This window comes from Crocodylus porosus, unplaced genomic scaffold (genome assembly GCF_001723895.1).
Source record: "Crocodylus porosus isolate Cpor-Errol unplaced genomic scaffold, CroPor_comp1, whole genome shotgun sequence".
Lineage (NCBI taxonomy): Eukaryota > Metazoa > Chordata > Crocodylia > Crocodylidae > Crocodylus > Crocodylus porosus.
The window spans coordinates 39,271,418-39,288,806 of record NW_017728911.1 but is presented as its reverse complement, the minus strand read 5'-3'; the positions used below and the strand labels follow the sequence as shown (position 1 = coordinate 39,288,806).

Below are 17,389 nucleotides of genomic sequence, written 5' to 3'. Positions count from 1 at the left end.
ACAATCACAGCCAGCAGTAAGTTTGAGCAGGGGAAGGGGAGTCTAACTCCCCTCCCTGGCCCCAGACCCTGGCCAGAGTCTGCTAGGGGGCAGTTCCCTCCCCTGCCCCCCTACAGACTGGGCTGCATCCCCGAGGCAGGCTTACCCGCCTGCCTCATCAGCCATCCCTCACTGCTCCAGCTAGGGAGCAGAGGAGTACAGCCAACCCTTCTCTGCTGGAGCAGACAGCACAGCCCAGCCTAGGGCTGCAAAGCATGCTGGGATGCTAGGGGACTGTGATTTAACTTGAACAAGGAAGGGGTCTGGGACAGAAGTTCCCTAAACTGGTGTAATCTAAATCAGTTAAGCCTGATACTACATTCAACCAGGTATATCTTAAACCAGTTTCGGCCATTTTGAAACTGGTTTATGTGCACTGAGTTTCTGTTCTGTTACAGGTGTAAACCAGTCTCTGATCACTTAAACTAGGTTATGTGTAACTTCTGTCCCTAGCCTCAAGCAGGTTTACAAGATCTTCGTGCTGCGGGTAGAGGGAGCTGAGGGGCCGTGTTGGTCTGAAGTCAGGGTGGCACCTCGGAGACCGGCTCGGAGAGGCATGAGCTTTCACAGGCGCCTGCATTTGGTAGGCTATTTCCTTGGCAAGCTTACGCCTCTCTGAATCATTTAGGGCTGGGTGACACCTCAGACTCTATAGATAGGGACCAAGGATGCACCCTGGATCCTCTTGCCCAGGCAGAGCATGTGGCCTATAAAGTTACCTAGAGGATGCAGTTGCCTCGTGGAATGAAAAATTGTGCTGCACCGAATGAAAACCCCGCTGCTCCTGTTCCCTAGGAGGCTAAACTCCTGCCTCGATCGAGACTGAGACTGTTACTGATGTAGGCGCCTTTCTAGCGCAAAGCTAGAGCTAGTAGCAACAACTAAACTTTGTATTCATCTTGGTAGAGTCTGAGCAGAGAGACAAATTATACTGAGCTAAGGTGGGGAGGGGAGATGGCATGCCAGATGTCCTTTGTGTTTTGTGCATCTAGCAAGTGCATGCACAGCTGAGATGACTTTGCTCTGACTCACTCAGGAGTGAGCTGCCCTGCTGGGCTCCCGCTTGCTATGGGAGAGCAGACACATGAATCGGGTGTTACAAAACAGTGTGTTTCTTCCCCCCCGTACTTTGGCTGTATTAGGTTCTTCCTCAAGTAATCATGGCCGGGGTCTCCAGAATCGGGTTCAAGTGTGAAAGGGGAGTGATGGGATGGGAATCAGAAAGCCCACCCCGACGTTAGCCACCGAGTGGAGAGCAAGAATCACTGGGGGGGACTTCCACAGCTGCTCAGGGACCACTTGCATTTAAAATACCACAGGTAGCTTTGAAAATCAGCCATTACATCTGCTTCTCTTTGCCAGATTCAAGCCAGTTCTTCTCCATTTTGTACTTGTTTAATCTGCCGGAGAGCGTGGGGTTCACCATCATAAAGGGTGTCAGCGTTAGGCCCGCTATACCTTAGCCGAGCTGGATCAGTCTGTATCGGCTTATTCAGTGTGTTGGTTCTCCGTGATAACCTTCAGCCGTCCCCCCAGCGTGATGATGCCTTGATTGCTTCCAGCCGTATCGGTTGAGCTGCCGTCGGTTTTAGTTACGCTGGGTGGTGGTCGGGATGTGTTTTTGTTAAATGAGTCAGTCCTGCCGCAAGCTATGTTGCATGTGACCTTCACATCTCATCTCCTCTGCTTTCTAGAATTTCTTCTGTAGGATTTTAAAGGGTCTCACCACTGCTTTCGTTGGCTCGGCTCTGGGGTTTCTCTGCTGAGGAAGCCAGCGTTGCAGCTCTGTTCCTATGGTAACAAAGAATTGGATTTGCTCCTAATATTACTACCTGTAAAAATGCTTTCCATCCCGCACGTTTGCCTGGGAAGCTCCCCTCCCAGGCTCTCCTGACAACGATCTCTTATCGCCCATAAAATTAAAAATCATGAGTACCACGGAGCAGCCCATGGCCAAGAGGCTGCCTTTCAAAATGTTTATTCGCCAACAGTTCCCACATCACAGAGCCTGTGACCAGGCAACTATTTCCCATCCTCTGAGGAGGGAGATAGAGGCACATCTCAGCTAGGCAGTGTCCACATCTTCAGGGCACCCTGTCTCTTCTGGATCCCTGCACAAATCCCATGATCAGCTGGTGTCTAACTGGAGGATGTTTCTGGGGAAGAGCATATAGTCCATGAGGCAAGCGCAAGTCCAAGTTCATAGCATTTAAACCAAGATGTGCTGTGTTAAGCCTTTAGGAACAGAGTCAAGCAATCCTGGCTGAGATGTATCAAGCTGAGCATCGGCCATAGCCTAAACAGCCCAAACCCATACTTGCAAACTAATGCACCTTGTCTTTGCATGCCTGAGGCTGTTGTGAGCATGAGAAGAAGGCACCCCACAGCAGCCAACACAAGAAAGGAGAGTAATTGCCAAGCCCAACACCCTGCAACTTGATGAGAGTTGGGAATAAACCTACTTACAAGCCTCCGCAGGTCTACAGACAGGTCTCTAGCATCTCGTGGTCATCGGTCATTTTATCAAACTGAGTCTTCTTCCTACCACATCTGTGTAGTTTACTGATCAGGTCAGAGAGGTTGGAGTGAAGGCCATGGGAATTATCTTTCAGATAATCTTAGCCTTGGAAAGGAAGTTGACAAAACTGCATTTCGTTAGCATGGGCAGCACAGCTTCCAACAGAAAGGTGCTGCCAGTCTGCATGAATATGGGGCTGGCCGGTCTTCCCTGGCCCGTACTCTCCAGAAGGATGTAAATCCAGGGTGCAAGTTGTGCCATTAAGTTAATCATCATATCTCCAAGAACCTGAAAATTCCTCAACTAGAGGTGATTTGGGTAAATCTGATATTTTTTAATAGACCAACTCAAATAGTTGGTCTAATAAAAGATATCAGATTCACCCAAAGCACCTTGTCTGCCTGGTCTTTAGACCAACAAGCCTACAACCTACACCCCGAGCAGTGATTTGGCATTTATTCTTTCCCAGACACTTACCCTACCTCTGTGGGCACAGGTATAATCCTCATGAAGATGGGAGTTCAGATTAAGCCACTATTAGCTTTGCTGCCCCTAACTCAAACCAGACCTAAGAACTGAGTTTTCTTAGGGGAGGGTATGAGCCACCCAAGCTTCACTGGTACACATACACCGGGGCTTTATCTTTCAGCCACAAAGTTGCTGCTATTTAGGACTTATTTAATCCACGCAAACCGTGGGCCCTTAACACCTCTGTCTCCTGAGAGGGAGCTGCAGTAGAAACCCGTAGAACTGACTCGAAATAATCCAGTCTTGGCTTTCATTGCTTGTAATGTTTAGCAAGCATCGCTCCCCTCCTGTGCCGGCCTGGCTTGGATCACAGTTGTGTGCTGCTGCAAGCGGCAGATGTGAAAAGCAAAAAAAACCCCAGAAGATTTGACGTGACTCCATCATATTTTATGCATTGTGGTGAACATGTTCACATTTTTCCTATACTTCATCTTCTTTCTCCCAGTCCCTATTAAATGCATGTGAGCTTTGAGTTGAGCATGAACAGCTGATCCCGATCAGAAGCCCATCTGTCTGTCAAGCATGTATCCTCTTCAAAAACTGTACTTTCCTGTAGCTCAATGTTGCTGATAACGGCATATCTTTACAAATGCTAAAGTAAGACTTCTGAACATGAAACTCCTTGAGGAGAAGATTACTAGATGCACCAAGCTAAGAGAGGTCCGGGAGCAGTCCAGCATTGGATTACCTTTGGGCTGTATAAATATCTTCTGTTGTATACACCATTGCGCATTTGCTCGGAAAATAAATGGCCGTAAATATGTGTGTGTATATAAAAACTCAAGCTGGCTCCCAGCTTTTGGGATTGCAAGAAACATCCGTTGGCTTTTGCAGGGATATCCAGAAATCTACTTGCTCTTTCTGTGCCCCAGCACAGCAGAAATCAAGCCAGGCTTATTCATTTCTTTCACCGCAATTAAAATTCTTGAACCGCATCAAGATAGTTCCATCGTCGCTCTGCCCGGGCTCGGCACGGCGTGCGCGCAGGAGGGAGCTCTTCCCGTCCCGTTGGCAGCCCCTCGTCTTGCTGTTTACATTCCAGCTCTCTTGAGCTCATCGGCAGCAACAAAATACGTCCCGAAAGAACACCCTATAGCGCACCAAAAAATGCACTGTTTTGATTGACTTCGGTGACCACAGAATACCGTTCGTACAAAAATGTGTGAGCCTCTCCATAACCCTGTCTGCCTTAGACGATCGAATTGGTGAAGGTGCATTTATCAGTGCGAAGAGCCTGCTCGCTCTCGTAGGTTGAGGTGCTTACGGGGTCTGTGAGATGCCTGCAGCGCGGGTCTGTTAGCAGTATATAATGACTTGCCCGAAACATCTGTGCAGGGGGAGTTAGTGGCTACGTGGATGTTGGGCCCGGGTGCATGGAAGTAAATGCATTGAACACCTACATGCATCCGCCGTCAAAAGCAGGTGACCAGAAATGAATCCAGCGTGGCAAAGGGAGGACTGGTTGTTGCTGGCTCCCAACGTGTTCATTGCAGGGCTGCTGGCGCGTTGCAAAGGGGGCTAGGTTCAGGCTAGTAGAGGCCAGCAGCAAGCTACCCCCAGAGCAAGAAGTAGTTTGGCCTCAGAGGGTGTCTGAAGCACATTCAAGTGCTCTTCAGGATGGAGATGGGCGTCTCTCTGCGGGCAGGGGAGAAGGCTAGAAGCAGCGGCTTGCAGCTTTAGCAGGAGAAATTGAGGCTGGAGATAAGGAGGAACTTTCTGGCTTTAAGGGTGGTCAAGCCATGCGACGGGCTGCCTAGAGACACCGCAGGATCTCCATCCTTGGAAATGTTTAAGAGCAGGCTGGGCAACGTTTGGCAGGGATGATCTTGCCTTGAGCAGGGGCTGGGTTACATGAGGTCCCTTCAAGCCCCATCTTCACAGGATTGGGGGAGGGGACAGATGCGTCTCTCGTTGTCCCATGCTCAGGGCTGCCAGGTTACGGACATGGTCGGACCACTCGCCTTTCAAACCCCATGAGGTGCGAGCCCCACTGGTCACGTGTTTGCAGTGTTTTCCATCCCCAGGTTGGGGTGTCCTTCAACCAGGGAGAGATTCAGCGTTGGGGCTCCTCACGTGGCCCTTGCTGTCGAGCTCGAGTGCTGCCTTCCCTACCCTCCACCCCTTGCAGCATCGGTAGCTTCCACCAGATAGGTAGGAGAGTGCCGCGGAGATCTTGCGACGACTGCGGCACTCGGTCTGGTCGTGAAGACCGGATTGAATAGACGGGACATCCATCTGCTAACCCTGTTAGAGCACCAGTCCATATTCAGAAGGAGCTGGCTCACTCTTACGCTGCTTGTGAGCGGGAGGATATTAGGGGGGACGTCTTTTGTTAGATGCTTCTGGCAGCTGTGGCTCCTCCGGAGGACCCACAAAAAAACCCGTTGCTTCTCTTTCTCATAACTTTGCTTATCCTGGGCGAGGATGGCTCTGCAGCATAGACGCTCCTAGAAATGGTCTCGGTGCTCAAAAGAGTTAAGCCCCTGCAGCCTGCAGATGGGCTGGAGAGCAGAAACAGGTGTCTTCCTTCAGATTTGCACAGCTGTGACCTTTTCCGCCCCCAACAAGCAGGTTTAAAAATAGTTGGAGCCCGGGTCAGCCAGCGGTCTAGTGACACATCCCACGCAGGGGAGCCGAGGGCAGCACTTGAACTCGGTCCCTCGATGCGCAGGCGGGTACAGGGTGAGAAACGAATGGTAGTTCAGTTCGTGGGCCAGGGATAAGTCGCCCTGCTGCATTAGGAAGGTTTCCTGGCAAAGGGGGAAGCCTGGAAATGCAGAGCACTCGCATCTCTCCCTTTCTTCAGTGAAAGAAAGGACCAGACCTGCGAGCTGGGACTTGTGCAACCTGTAAATCTGCTTCTCCCTTATCACCGCTGGTCCAGTGCCCCATGGGCTGCTTGGCCCTTATGGTGCGGATGCAGTTGCCTGACAAAAGACTTGCAGAGCAGGATGTATGCAGAGCAGACTCCAACCCCTGGACAGTGTCCCCCCCCACACACACATCTGTCTTCCTGATGCGGGTTCAGAATAGACCCGCACTTAGCACCCGCGTGGCTTTGCCAGTCAAGCAAGGTAAGGGATGTCCCCGGCCCCAGATGTTGCCCCACTCCCGCATTCGCTTGGACTGATGAGATGTGTTTTCTTTTTCTCCCACATCAGGATTCTGCGACACCTTCAACATCGACACCAAAAGGCCCAAGATCATCCAGGGCTCCAAAGAAGCGTATTTCGGCTACACGGTGCAGCAGCATGACATCGCTGGGAAGAAATGGTAAGCGAACGTCAGCGGTGGCAGAGCTCTGCCATAGCGCTCTGCAAGAACCGCGGGGTTGAAAGACGGCTCGTGGGGCATCCAGCCGGGCCCCAGTGTGCGTGGTATCGTCCTCATCACCGGTCCAGGCGCCGTGCTTGTCCCCTCTCTCTGCTGCTGTTGCCTTGGAGGAGGCAGCTTTGGGAAATCTGGTTGAAGAGACTGTTGCTCTCTGTTTTGTTGGTCCGGATCCAGAGGAAGGTCTCTGGGGTTTTGCCCTGCTGTGCCAGAGCCCAGAACCGAACCCATAAGGAGGCATTTGCTTGGAGCGAGGGTCTATTTAACCTTTGTGAGCTCAGTGGCTGCAACACAGGGCCGGGAGCCTGGTGCCTGCACAGACCTTTGCCCAACCTAAACTCCTCCAGGACGCAGGGGCGAAGCAAGGAGGAGACGCTTACGGCCCCAGACTGCGAGGCTTCGCTCTTTGTTGTTCCTGAGCATTGTCGAAGTCCAAGGTACCGCCGGAGGGTGACCTGATTTTTGTGGGAGGGTCTGTCACAGAGACCATCTTCTCTCGCCAGAGGAAGCACTGTCTGGACCCTGCAATGCTGACAGGTTTTGCATGGTCGCTGGGCAAAGCAGGGCTGGTTCATGACCTTGACTTCCCTCCAGGCAACTTCGCCCTTCCTTTAGCTTCATATCCCCCCTGCACGCCATCTTCCTGCTGCACCCTTCCCTGCTTCCTACACCCCTCGATCCGCCCAACACAGTTCCCGTACTTCTTCACGCCTCACCTACCCATCCCCTGGCCTCCTTGCCAGCCCATAAGCCTCTACGCTGCCTAATCCCTTTCCTCTTTATCCAGCGCATCTTAAACCTGAGCCAGTTTCTTGCTCCCGGGTGCTCTCCACAGGCCACACTTCCAGAGCCTCCTTTTCCGGGTGGTGAAAAAAATCCATATTTTAGTCCTTAATTGGGCAGCCTGTTGGTACCCAGATCCTACCCACCTGTTCTTGTGTCAGCCCTGCCCTTCCAGCTTTCACTGCTCCTCTCCCTTCCTGCTGCACGTGCAGTAGTCACAGTCCCGCTCAGCCTTGCTCGCTGCCTTGCAGGGTCTGTCTCTGGCCCAGTGCGTTGGGGTGACTTCACCTGGACAGAGCACCACACGAATGTGGTTATATCACTTCTGGTGCCAGAATGAGCTCACAACTAGCTCAGCCATCCGTGCACAGCCTGATGTACTATGCAGTTGTACACCCGTGTCTCCATTTACCATCGTCCTGGGAGCCCTTCCCTGTCCGGAAAGGCACCTGCCCATAACACGTGGCCAGACCTCTCATAGCATCACAGACAATGAGGGTTGAAGGGACCCCAGGAGGTCCCATCTAGTCCAAAGCCCTGCTCAGAGCAGGACCAGCCCCAACTACATCATCCCAGCCAAGGCTTGGTCTACTCCAGTCTTCAAAACCTCCAAGGATGGAGAGCCCACCACCTCTCTGGGTCACCTGTCCCAGTGCTTCACCACCCTCCTAGTGGGAAAGTTTTTCCTAATATCCAGCCTCAACTTCCCTTGCTGCAGCTTAAGCCCATTGCTCCTTGTCCTGTCATCTGCCCCCACTGAGAACAACCCAGCTCCATCCTCTTTCCAACCTCCTGCAGGGAGGTGATGGCTGCTATTCAATCCCCCTCGGTCTTCTCTTCTGCAGACTAAATCAGCCCATTTCCCTCAGCCTCTCCTCACCCGTCCTGTCCCCCAACCATTTCCATCACCTTCCTCTTTTCAACATGTCCACATCCTTTCTGTAGTGGGGGCCCACAACTGGACACGGGACTCCAGATGTGGCCTCCCCGGTGCTGAATCGAGGAGAATAATCATTTTCCTCGACCTGCTGGCAGCGCTCCTACCAATGCAGCCCGGGATGCCGTTGGCCTTCTCGGACCAGGGCATGCTGCTGGCTCCTGTTCAGCTCCTTGTCCCCACTGCAACTCCACGGCGCGGCCTGGCATGGCTGCGGTGTCTCCATCATTTTAGACTCCACTAAACTGCTTTTGTGTCCTGCAGTTCGTGGGCATCCAGGCAGCCACGGTGCTGTGCCTTAGCCAGACTTCCCTTTGGATTCCCCTGCTTGTGTCATCGCCGCCCCAACGCACTTAGACGTGGTTCCTTTCTGGTTTAATTTAAGGCTCGTGTGATCTGCCCAAATGCACGGTGCTGTGGCCAGCGACGAGGCGGCAGCTGGACGTCTTCCCTGGTTTCTCTAAGGCCAGAGCGATGGCGTGTTCTTCCCGAGTCCCGCCGTGTCCCACTTTAATTACAGACTGAGCAGCTGGCACTGGCGGGGGCGGGAAAGTCTCGTTATAAACAGCACAGGGCACATCTGTGTTAACTGAGAGGGGGAAAGGCCCAAATCCGAGCAAAGGGAAGCCGCTTGCAGCTTCAGAGCACCTCGCTGGGAGGGTTTGCTCACAGACAGCTCAGCAGGGAATAAAGCCGTGGAGGGTCCTAGCCTCCCTTTGCCTCTCACAGCTGGGCCGCGCTATCAAATCTAGATCCATAGAATTAAACCCACCTTCCCTCTGAGCATTTGCCCCTATGGGCTGGTTGGGAAGCTGGAAGGTAGCATGTTGGCTGTGGCAGGTTGAAAAGACAAATATATATTGGAAGGTGTTGGCTGAACTTCAGTCATCGCTACGACTTTGCAGACGGAGGGTCTGGGCACTTTCCCGCTGAACCTCACATTGGCGTTTGTCCTAAACTGACATTTGCATCACTGGCTTGTGATTTTATTTTATTTCTTTGCGTGCCAGCTTGAAGGGCCTTACAGACCTGATCTCCGGAGAGCGGCTGCTCTGTCCCTTCTGGAAGTATAGCCTGCAAGAGGTCACCTCAAAGAGGTGGCCTGATTTTTCAGTACTGCAAAGTACCCTTCAAGTCCCTGGCAGGGGCACTGAATCTGGGGTGACGGGCACCTCCAGCCCTACCCCTGGCCACGAAGGGCCTGTCTCTTTTTCCTGCTTTTTTGTCTCACTTTGTGGAGTGTGAGAAAATCCCTTTCCAACTCGAGGCCTGTAGTTTTTCCATCTGGGACAGCAGTGATTTGTACGTCCCTAGCAGACGCTCCAAGTGCCTCATTTAAGCGGTTGTCCACCGCCTCGGTCTGCTGGCTGCCAGCACCAGGCAATGCAAGCAAATGAATGGAGCAGAGATGAGTGCTGCCAGCTGTTGCCGTTTGCTGACGGCCAGTGAGTGAAATCTCAGTCTCCTCGGGGTTCAGCGAATGCAGAGCCTGCTAAACCAGCGCGCGCTGGCTGTCCAGCTTGTTTGTTAACCGCATGCTTGAAATGAGTCGTGTATTGGGGGGCAGGCACTGAGGACCCTCAATAGCATTTCCCGGGAGTTTTAGTGATGTTTGCAATGGCTCAGAGCAGTCGGGGGTGTTTGCACTTCCAGTCGGTGTTACCAGACCTCTCCTGAAGCCGGCATTGTGCTCGGAGCTGTTTGCAGAGGGGGAAATTCAACCTGTGGACTCTCTCAGAGTTGCATTCTCTTATGGTTGGGATTTGTTCTGTGATTTGGATATTTAAGCCACCTTAGCTGATTGGGTCAGGGAAATTTCAAAGAGGTGGCACCAAAGGATGGATCCAGGTATCCACTCCCAGATCCTTGCATATGCATCTGAATAAGGGTCCGTACTCAGTGGTCTCCTTCTGCAGCACGAGGCCTGGGGAAGCCTGTCCGTGTGAGTGCTCATAAGAAAGCCAGGACTGTGAAATGGTCAAATGGGCACCACGAATAACTTGGTACTAGTAGCACTGCTCACGCTGTGGAGCGTGCAGGGGCTGACTGCTGTCACTACAGCACTGTGCACGTAACCCCTTCTAGTGACCTTGCTGCCACGTGCAGGGGCTCCGCTTCAGTCCCAAATGTCACCAGCATTTACTTAGCCATCATCTCAGGAAACCTGATTTGAGCTAGGGTCAGATGTCCTGGAGTTCAGGGTCCAGCATCCAACAGGTTCCTCCTTGCCTGTTTCTGATGAAGCCAAACCTGAGTCCGGATCACAGCCTGCCGCATATTTAACCACCCCGGTCTCCTTCGGCAGGCGAGCCAGCAATGCTAATAAAACCTAGAAGCATGATCCACCTCCGGCAGGACAGAGCGATCCGCTGCACGCTGCTGGTCTTTGATCATGATTTAAGTCCTCGTGACTGATACCCAAATGAAGTATTGCTAGCCATTGCACCTCTGACTACAGCTCTCCGCCATTGCTGGGTGTACCCCCAGCTTTGCAGGAGAATGCAGCAAGGTTTTTTTTGCATAGGGAGAATTAAAAAAGCACCTGACTTGAAATCTGGTTTGTGATGACCTGGAGCAGGAGATATAACCGGTTGGCATTTACCTCCATCCTTTGCTGGATGGTGTGCATGGTGGGGGAGAGCTAGCAAGAAACGTCTGCCATCCATCGCGGGTTTATCGTCGCAGCCATAGTAGCCCCACAGCTATTTATTTTCAGGCTGGATTGTTTGCCTGTGATCCTCACCCCAAAGTGCCAGGCAAACTGGAGATGGGCCAGGGCCCCTGGACCCTACTGGGACACCAGCTTGAACCCACCAGTGGTGCAAGGGTGGCTGTACACCGTGCAAGTGCAATTGCTGCTCTCGAGCACTCCCAGACAATCGACCTGCATCTCCTTGCCACAGCTGGAAGATGCCAGTGGGCCACAGCTGGTTTCCCGCTCTCTCTCCCTTCTCTTTGCTCCCATGTGGCTTTTAAGGACAGAATTCAGCCCAAAGTGACCGCCCAACATTGGATGAAACTTCTTCAGTGCATGACAGTGAAACAGCTCCGAGTGCCGTTTCTGCCAATAGACTGGACCATTGCAGCACGAGCTGTGTGCGACTACATCTTTCAGCAACGGGGAGTCTTAGACTGGTGCAAAAGCTGGGAGCACAGTGCTAGGGCTTTGGGACCCTGTTAGGTCCTGGTGGGGGAACTAAAGATGCTGGTAATGACTGAAAAGGCCCTAATGGTGTGGGACCAGCCTCTCCTAGCAGGCTTGCTGCTCCCCCGGACCAGACTGCCACAGCTGCGACCAGCCGGTTCCCTCTTGCGATAAGGAGACGGCTGGCAGGGCACTAGTAGGGCTCCTCCAGCCTGGTCCCAAACCCCTCGCATGCTCTGACTTTTCAGTCACAGCCCCTGTCTCACAGCGCTGAGGGTCTGACTCCCAGCTGATTGAGTGGGTGATCATTTTTAAGGCTGGTGGGGTTGAATTTAATTGCACTCATTTTATAGCTAGTGCTGTTGGCACACCAAGAGCTTGGGATTTAATTCTTTCTGAACTAAAGACATAAAAAGATCACCTTTTTCCAAGATGAACCCTTATTTTCCTGCATCGGTTGGCATAACAAGCTTATGCACTGGGATATCTAAGCACCAAGATCAGACCAGGGGGCAGGCACTTTTTCATCATCCCAAATAATTTCCAAGTTAGAAGGTAAGCCAACAGAGCAGACCTATGTTTGGAGGCAATATCATCCCAGGTTTTAAGCCAATCAGTGGTGTCTTGCCCACACAGATGAGCATTGGTACAAGTGATGCATTGTGATACTTCGTGGTCTCATGGTGCCACCGCTTAGGTAGTCAGAGAGGGAAGCATTCCCCTGCACACCTACAGTCGTCATTTAATTATTAGCTATTCACATTCTCATTTTCAGAAACCATCTCCTGGTTTAAAGCCCAGCAGCTCATTTTAGCTTTCAGTGAAGTATTTCAGTCTCTTAGGCCCTAGGGAAAAAAAAATGCTTTGGCAAGTGGAACGGGAGTGCAATTACTGCTAGATTCCTGGCTCCCATCCACCCTACATTTAGGTGACCAAAAGTCTTTGCCGTCTGAGTTGTTGGTCTTGGTTCATTTCCTAGAAAATGGGCATTGCATTGCAAAATTGCTGTAGCAGGCACAAACTGGCCCCTCTCTGTTTGTGGCCTGAGTAGAGGAGCCAAGTTGGGCATGGAAAACGAGCCCCCGCTTCAGCTCCAGACCCCTCAAGGGCAGGGCGAAGACATGAGGCAGGAGGCTCCGTTCTCCAGGGCTGTTCCTCAGATGCCTTTTACAAAAATACGCCTGAGCTTTTATGAAAAACCAAGAGATTTGCTGTGAAATAAAGGGTGCAAGATAACGGCCGGTAAAGGACAGACCTCAAGCCGGTGGAAGGCTTTGCTTTGACTTGAGCCGGTTTCCGTAGGAAGATGTTGGATGGGCCACTTCTGAGCTGAGAAAATGGTACTTGGAGTTGCAGCTTTCAGGGGTGCGATGAAGAGGCAGAAGTGGGAAAGGAGGTCACGGTAACACTCGTGACTGTTTTGGGGAGGGAATCATTTTTAGGATTAAATTTCAGGTGTTTTAAAGGCCAGAAATGGGTGCAGCGAAGCAACAGAAGCCAACAGCTTGCCGACAAGTTGAAATCCAGATACACGTTAGGTGCACGGGGTATTGCTAGCGGGCCAACCTGTTCTGCAAGCAGTGTCCATGCACGGACCGCTCACAAGAGTGACAACCACGGTCACAGGGAAAACCATCTACGGCTGGTGACAGGCAAAATCACTGGACTGAAAACACAGAGGACACCAGCCCATCGGCATGAAAATAAGGTGTTTCCAGAGAGCTGGGTCAGGCCCTGAAAAGGCCGGGGAAGGGAATTCCCTCTGTAAGGGCGGACACTGAGGTCACCCCCCTCCTGCTGGGGAAAAAGTCAGAGATCAACAACAGCTACCTGAAAACCGTAGCTCGAGTGTGCCTCCCGGGCTGGTGGTCAGGAAAGGCTTCGCTGGACACAGGGCTTTATTCCTAGATGTCAAAACTGGTGTAGGAATACCAGATCAAAGCAGCTCTCCTGCCTCTGAGGGACAATCGCCCCTGCCACCCCATTGACAGTTTCCCCGTGTCCTGAAATGAGAAACACCCTTCTGTTTGCTCCCCCCATTGCAGGACCTTCCTCAGGCCTCCATCTCCGCCCCATCAGCCGCCTCCTGCTCTTTCCCAGACAAGAGGGTTTGTCTTTCTTTCCAGCCAGGTCTATCAGTTGAATAGGACTGGTTGGACTTAGGGCCTTTGCCCCTGATGGGTCAGCCAACCTATTTATATTTCCACCTATTGCAGGGAGCCTGGATAGCTTGTGGGCAAGGGAATCCTATTATGTGGACAAATTGGAGAGTCCAGTATAGGGCAACAAAAATGGGTGGGGGCTGGGGGTCATGACTTGTGAGGAGAGGCTGAGGGAACTGGGCTGATTTAGTCTGCAGAAGAGAAGACCGAGGGGGATTGAATAGCGGCCTTCAGCTCCCTGCCGGGGGGTCCAAAAGAGGACGGAGCTGGGCTAGTCTCAGTGGGGACAGATGACAGGACAAGGAGCAATGGGCTCAAGCTGCAGCAAGGGAAGTTGAGGTTGGATATTAGGAAGTATTTTGTCACTAAAGGGTCATAAAACACTAGAATAGGTTACAGAAAGGTGGTGGAGTCTCCATCCTTGTAGGTTTTTAAGCCCCAGCTAGACAAAGCTTTGTCTGGGATGATGTAGTCAGGGCCGGTCCTGCTTTGACACTGGGTTGGACTAGAAGTGACCTCCTGAGGTCCCTTCACACCCTCATTGTCTATGAGTTTATGTGATCTTGTTGCTGCTTGCTGCCATCACGTGAGAAATATTTAAAGCAGCTGGGATAAGTCCATGGAGGGGGTAGAGGGGAAGTCCTGGCTCCCCAGTTGGGTGCGGAGTTGTTCGTGGTCCCCAGCCTGCAGAGCAGAGTGGAGGGTGTTTGGTTTCCCCTGGGCCTCTGGGCTCTGCTGGCCTCCACATGGGCTAGGAAGGACTTTTTTCTCTTCCCGTTGCTCCAGGTGTCATGGGGACATTTTTTGCCTTCCTAGGAAGCAGTGAGTGCTGGCTGCAGCCAAGGCTGGGGATCATGTCTGAGCTGCGCTGATGCTCCAGAGGTTCCTGGTTAGAAGATCTTGTGCTTCCACTGAGGGTCAGGCTCAATGGATCAGGAAGGACTTTTACCCCATGGTCAGATTGGTACAGCTTCTGGGGAGTTTCTGCCTTCCTCTATAGTGGTGGGCATGCCCTCTTCCTGGGATCTCCTGAGTGTATTTAACAAACTATTCCTGTCCATAGAGGCAAGATATGGCCCATGTTCTTGTCCCCCTGCTTTTCTGGTAGCCAGTTACAGAGTTTTTGGTGGTTTCAGGTATTGAATCCAGTTGGCAAGAGGGTTGTTTTAAGAAAAAAACACATCTACAGGATGGTTCGTATGGGAATGATCCTACCTGGAGCAGGGCATTGGACTAGATGACCTCCTGAAGTCTCTTCCAGCCCCACTTTTCTATGATTCAAGAAAAAGTTCCTGTTTCCAGAGACCCTCATTCCCCAGTGCACCTGTACAATGTAATCACAAACCATCCAGCCCCAGATAACATACATTTTTAGCAGCTTAACTAATTCAGTGCAGTTAGCTGCCCTGATTCATGGCGTGCAGTGTCCCTCCTGCTGTTCTCGCCTTCCTTGGCTGAGCCTGGAGATGGCGCTTCCTTCACATGCACGCGATGAAACAATCTGGAGGCACTTCCGCTGACACTTCATGGTCCTAGGCTTTTCCCTGGAGACAAACTCCAGGCTTCCCTTGGCTGGGATGGCAGCAAAAAGCCTGCTAGCTGCTGAAGACCTCTGGCCTGGAGGTAAAAGAGCAGTTAACTGATAATAAGGACTTCTGCCCACCCCCATGTCCTGTAATGCAGAGATTTATGCATCGCGATCTCTCTGAGCAGTGGAAATCTTTGTGGGGCCGATCCCCACCGTGATTGACAGTGTCCGTGTTACTCTGGAAGTGTGCCTGGCTCATGTTCACACACTCTGCACTTGCTGCAGGCTAAAAGACCAGCATGTCGCTACCAAATGAGGGACGTGTGTTTGCATGGCGGCACTCGTGTCTGGTGCAGAAGTGTATGGACAGCACCATGTCTTTATATGCCTCACAAGAGAGTTATTTCAGAATTGGTCTTTTAGGGCCTGATCCAACATCTATTAATGTGAGTGGAAAAATTCCTGTTTGTCTTAGTGGGCTGTATCTGCATTCGCGAGGCATGGGCCTGGTCTAGTGGAAGGAGGGCAAGGGGTCTGCACTGTGGAGCGATGACACTGCCTAGTCCTCCACACCTACTAAGGCCATACAACGTTGACTCTCAGGGGCAGCTCTCACATCCCTGATTTCTCCTATGCTGTCTCTGGTGTTATCATACCCTGACTCTGCATTTGAGAGCTAATGCCCATAAACCCATATAAAATAGGGACCGTCGTATGGACCCGCTCCACGCTGCTGAGTGCCTACTTCACTGGGATGATACTTGCTCATGTGGCCTCTTACAATATCATCCCAGCAGTGACACCTGTATATTGATTCCCTGCTTCTCATCTCCTTGAATTGCTTCAGAGGAGAACTCATGAATGTGTGTGCAGCACTTTTGGGGCAGCAAGGAGTATAGCCTGTCCCAGAGCTGAGGTTTTATCTGTGCCTTATTTTATACCTGAAGCCATTGCCTGTTTCACCCCGTGCACTGAACAGTAGTTTGGGGTCACTTCCAATCTGGCATTGACTTGTTACCAGGGGCTACTGGGCTGCTAAGCACAACGTTCAGGTTCAGTCCAGCTATTCCTCCAGCTATCTAGCAGCCAGCTCCTACTGCAGCTCGCACTGTTGTCCTGGTCTCTGCATGAATAAAAATGGATTTCCTGAGGAGAAGTAAAGACATGAAGGTATTTATATAAAAAGAAAATCAAGCCACCATGACTCACGTTGGTTAAAGTATAAATCACTGAACAAACAAACCAGGCCATAGCCTAAAACCGAGAGACGGACAGCGCAGAGTAACTCCGCTGCTTGATAACTCGGCCAATTCCACTAGGTCAGGAACTGCCAAGAGGGGATGAAATGGAAATGAAACCGCAGCGCGCTGGTGAGGCTGAGCCCAGACAGCCCGCCTTGACTAGCAGCCCCCGAAAGGTTCGGCGAGGTCTGCTGAAATACCAAACAGGGAATCTGAGCATGTTGGCATCTCAGCTGTTTTCTAATCCTTTTAATGCTGCTTTTGGCCCGTTTGATGGTTTTTTAGTAGGATTTCCAACCTTATGTATGCATGCATGTGTATACAGATGTGTCTGCTGTGTGCAAACACACAATATTCTGTACATGCGTGTATCTATGGTGGGTCTATGTATATCAAATGCATAGAATAGTTGGGGCTTTAATGCTGATCTTTCAGGGCTATGAGCCAGTTATTACACACTTTGGAGGTTATAACTATAGCTCTGGTAGTGGAAAATTTGAGAAGAAATAAAATACAGATTACTAAACTCCAGGAGGGTTTGGGGGGCAGGGGGAATAGTTTAATTTGTACTAGTGTATTTGTGGGCTCAGCTTCTCTGCTCATTGTCTTTCCAGATCAGCAAGTGAAGGTCCAAGCTTTCCTCCTGGCTGCTTGCCTCAGCTTGGTTCGAGACAAACCCCATTAAGCATGCATTAAGTGTGCAACTGGAATAAACAGCAGTTGGCTAATGCGGTCCCGCACCGTAGCGTTGCACGAGAGCCACTCCTTAAATGCTGGAAGGCTCCAGTTTGCAAGCAAGGCAGTTAGCAAGTGAAAGAAAATGAAGTGCCCAGCCACCGGCCTCACTGTGCCCTTGGGTGCACCCAGACACCAGCCTCCATGGACGTGCTGGAGCGGCGTTGGCATTCCTACCTCCATCCCCTCTTTGCACTCAGAGTAAGGTGACTACACCACGTTAGGTGGAAGACGGGGTGCAGCTTTCATCCTTGAGAGTCAGAGTAATTAGGTGGTCATCCTGAAATGATGCCTGTGTGTGGGGCTGTCCCATTGCACAGACCCCAGCGGACTAAATCTTCCAGCAGGGATGCGCCAGGAGTGGCTCACACCAGTAAAGACAGTATTTTTGGGGCCTGGGTGACTGTGCATCGCTGTGGTCTGAACCCTTCCAGGTGCAGAGG

At 51.6% G+C, this 17,389-nt stretch overlaps 1 protein-coding gene across 2 annotated transcripts in view; it reads left to right on the top strand.

Moving 5' to 3' along the window:
- ITGA11 (integrin subunit alpha 11) overlaps positions 1–17,389 on the top strand; it is a 152,524-nt gene that overhangs the window by 11,947 nt on the left and 123,188 nt on the right. For both annotated transcript variants that reach the window (XM_019533872.1, XM_019533871.1), the window contains exon 2: positions 6,247–6,358. In XM_019533872.1, the coding sequence (XP_019389417.1) occupies positions 6,247–6,358 (112 nt within the window). The remainder of the gene's footprint in view (positions 1–6,246; positions 6,359–17,389) is intronic.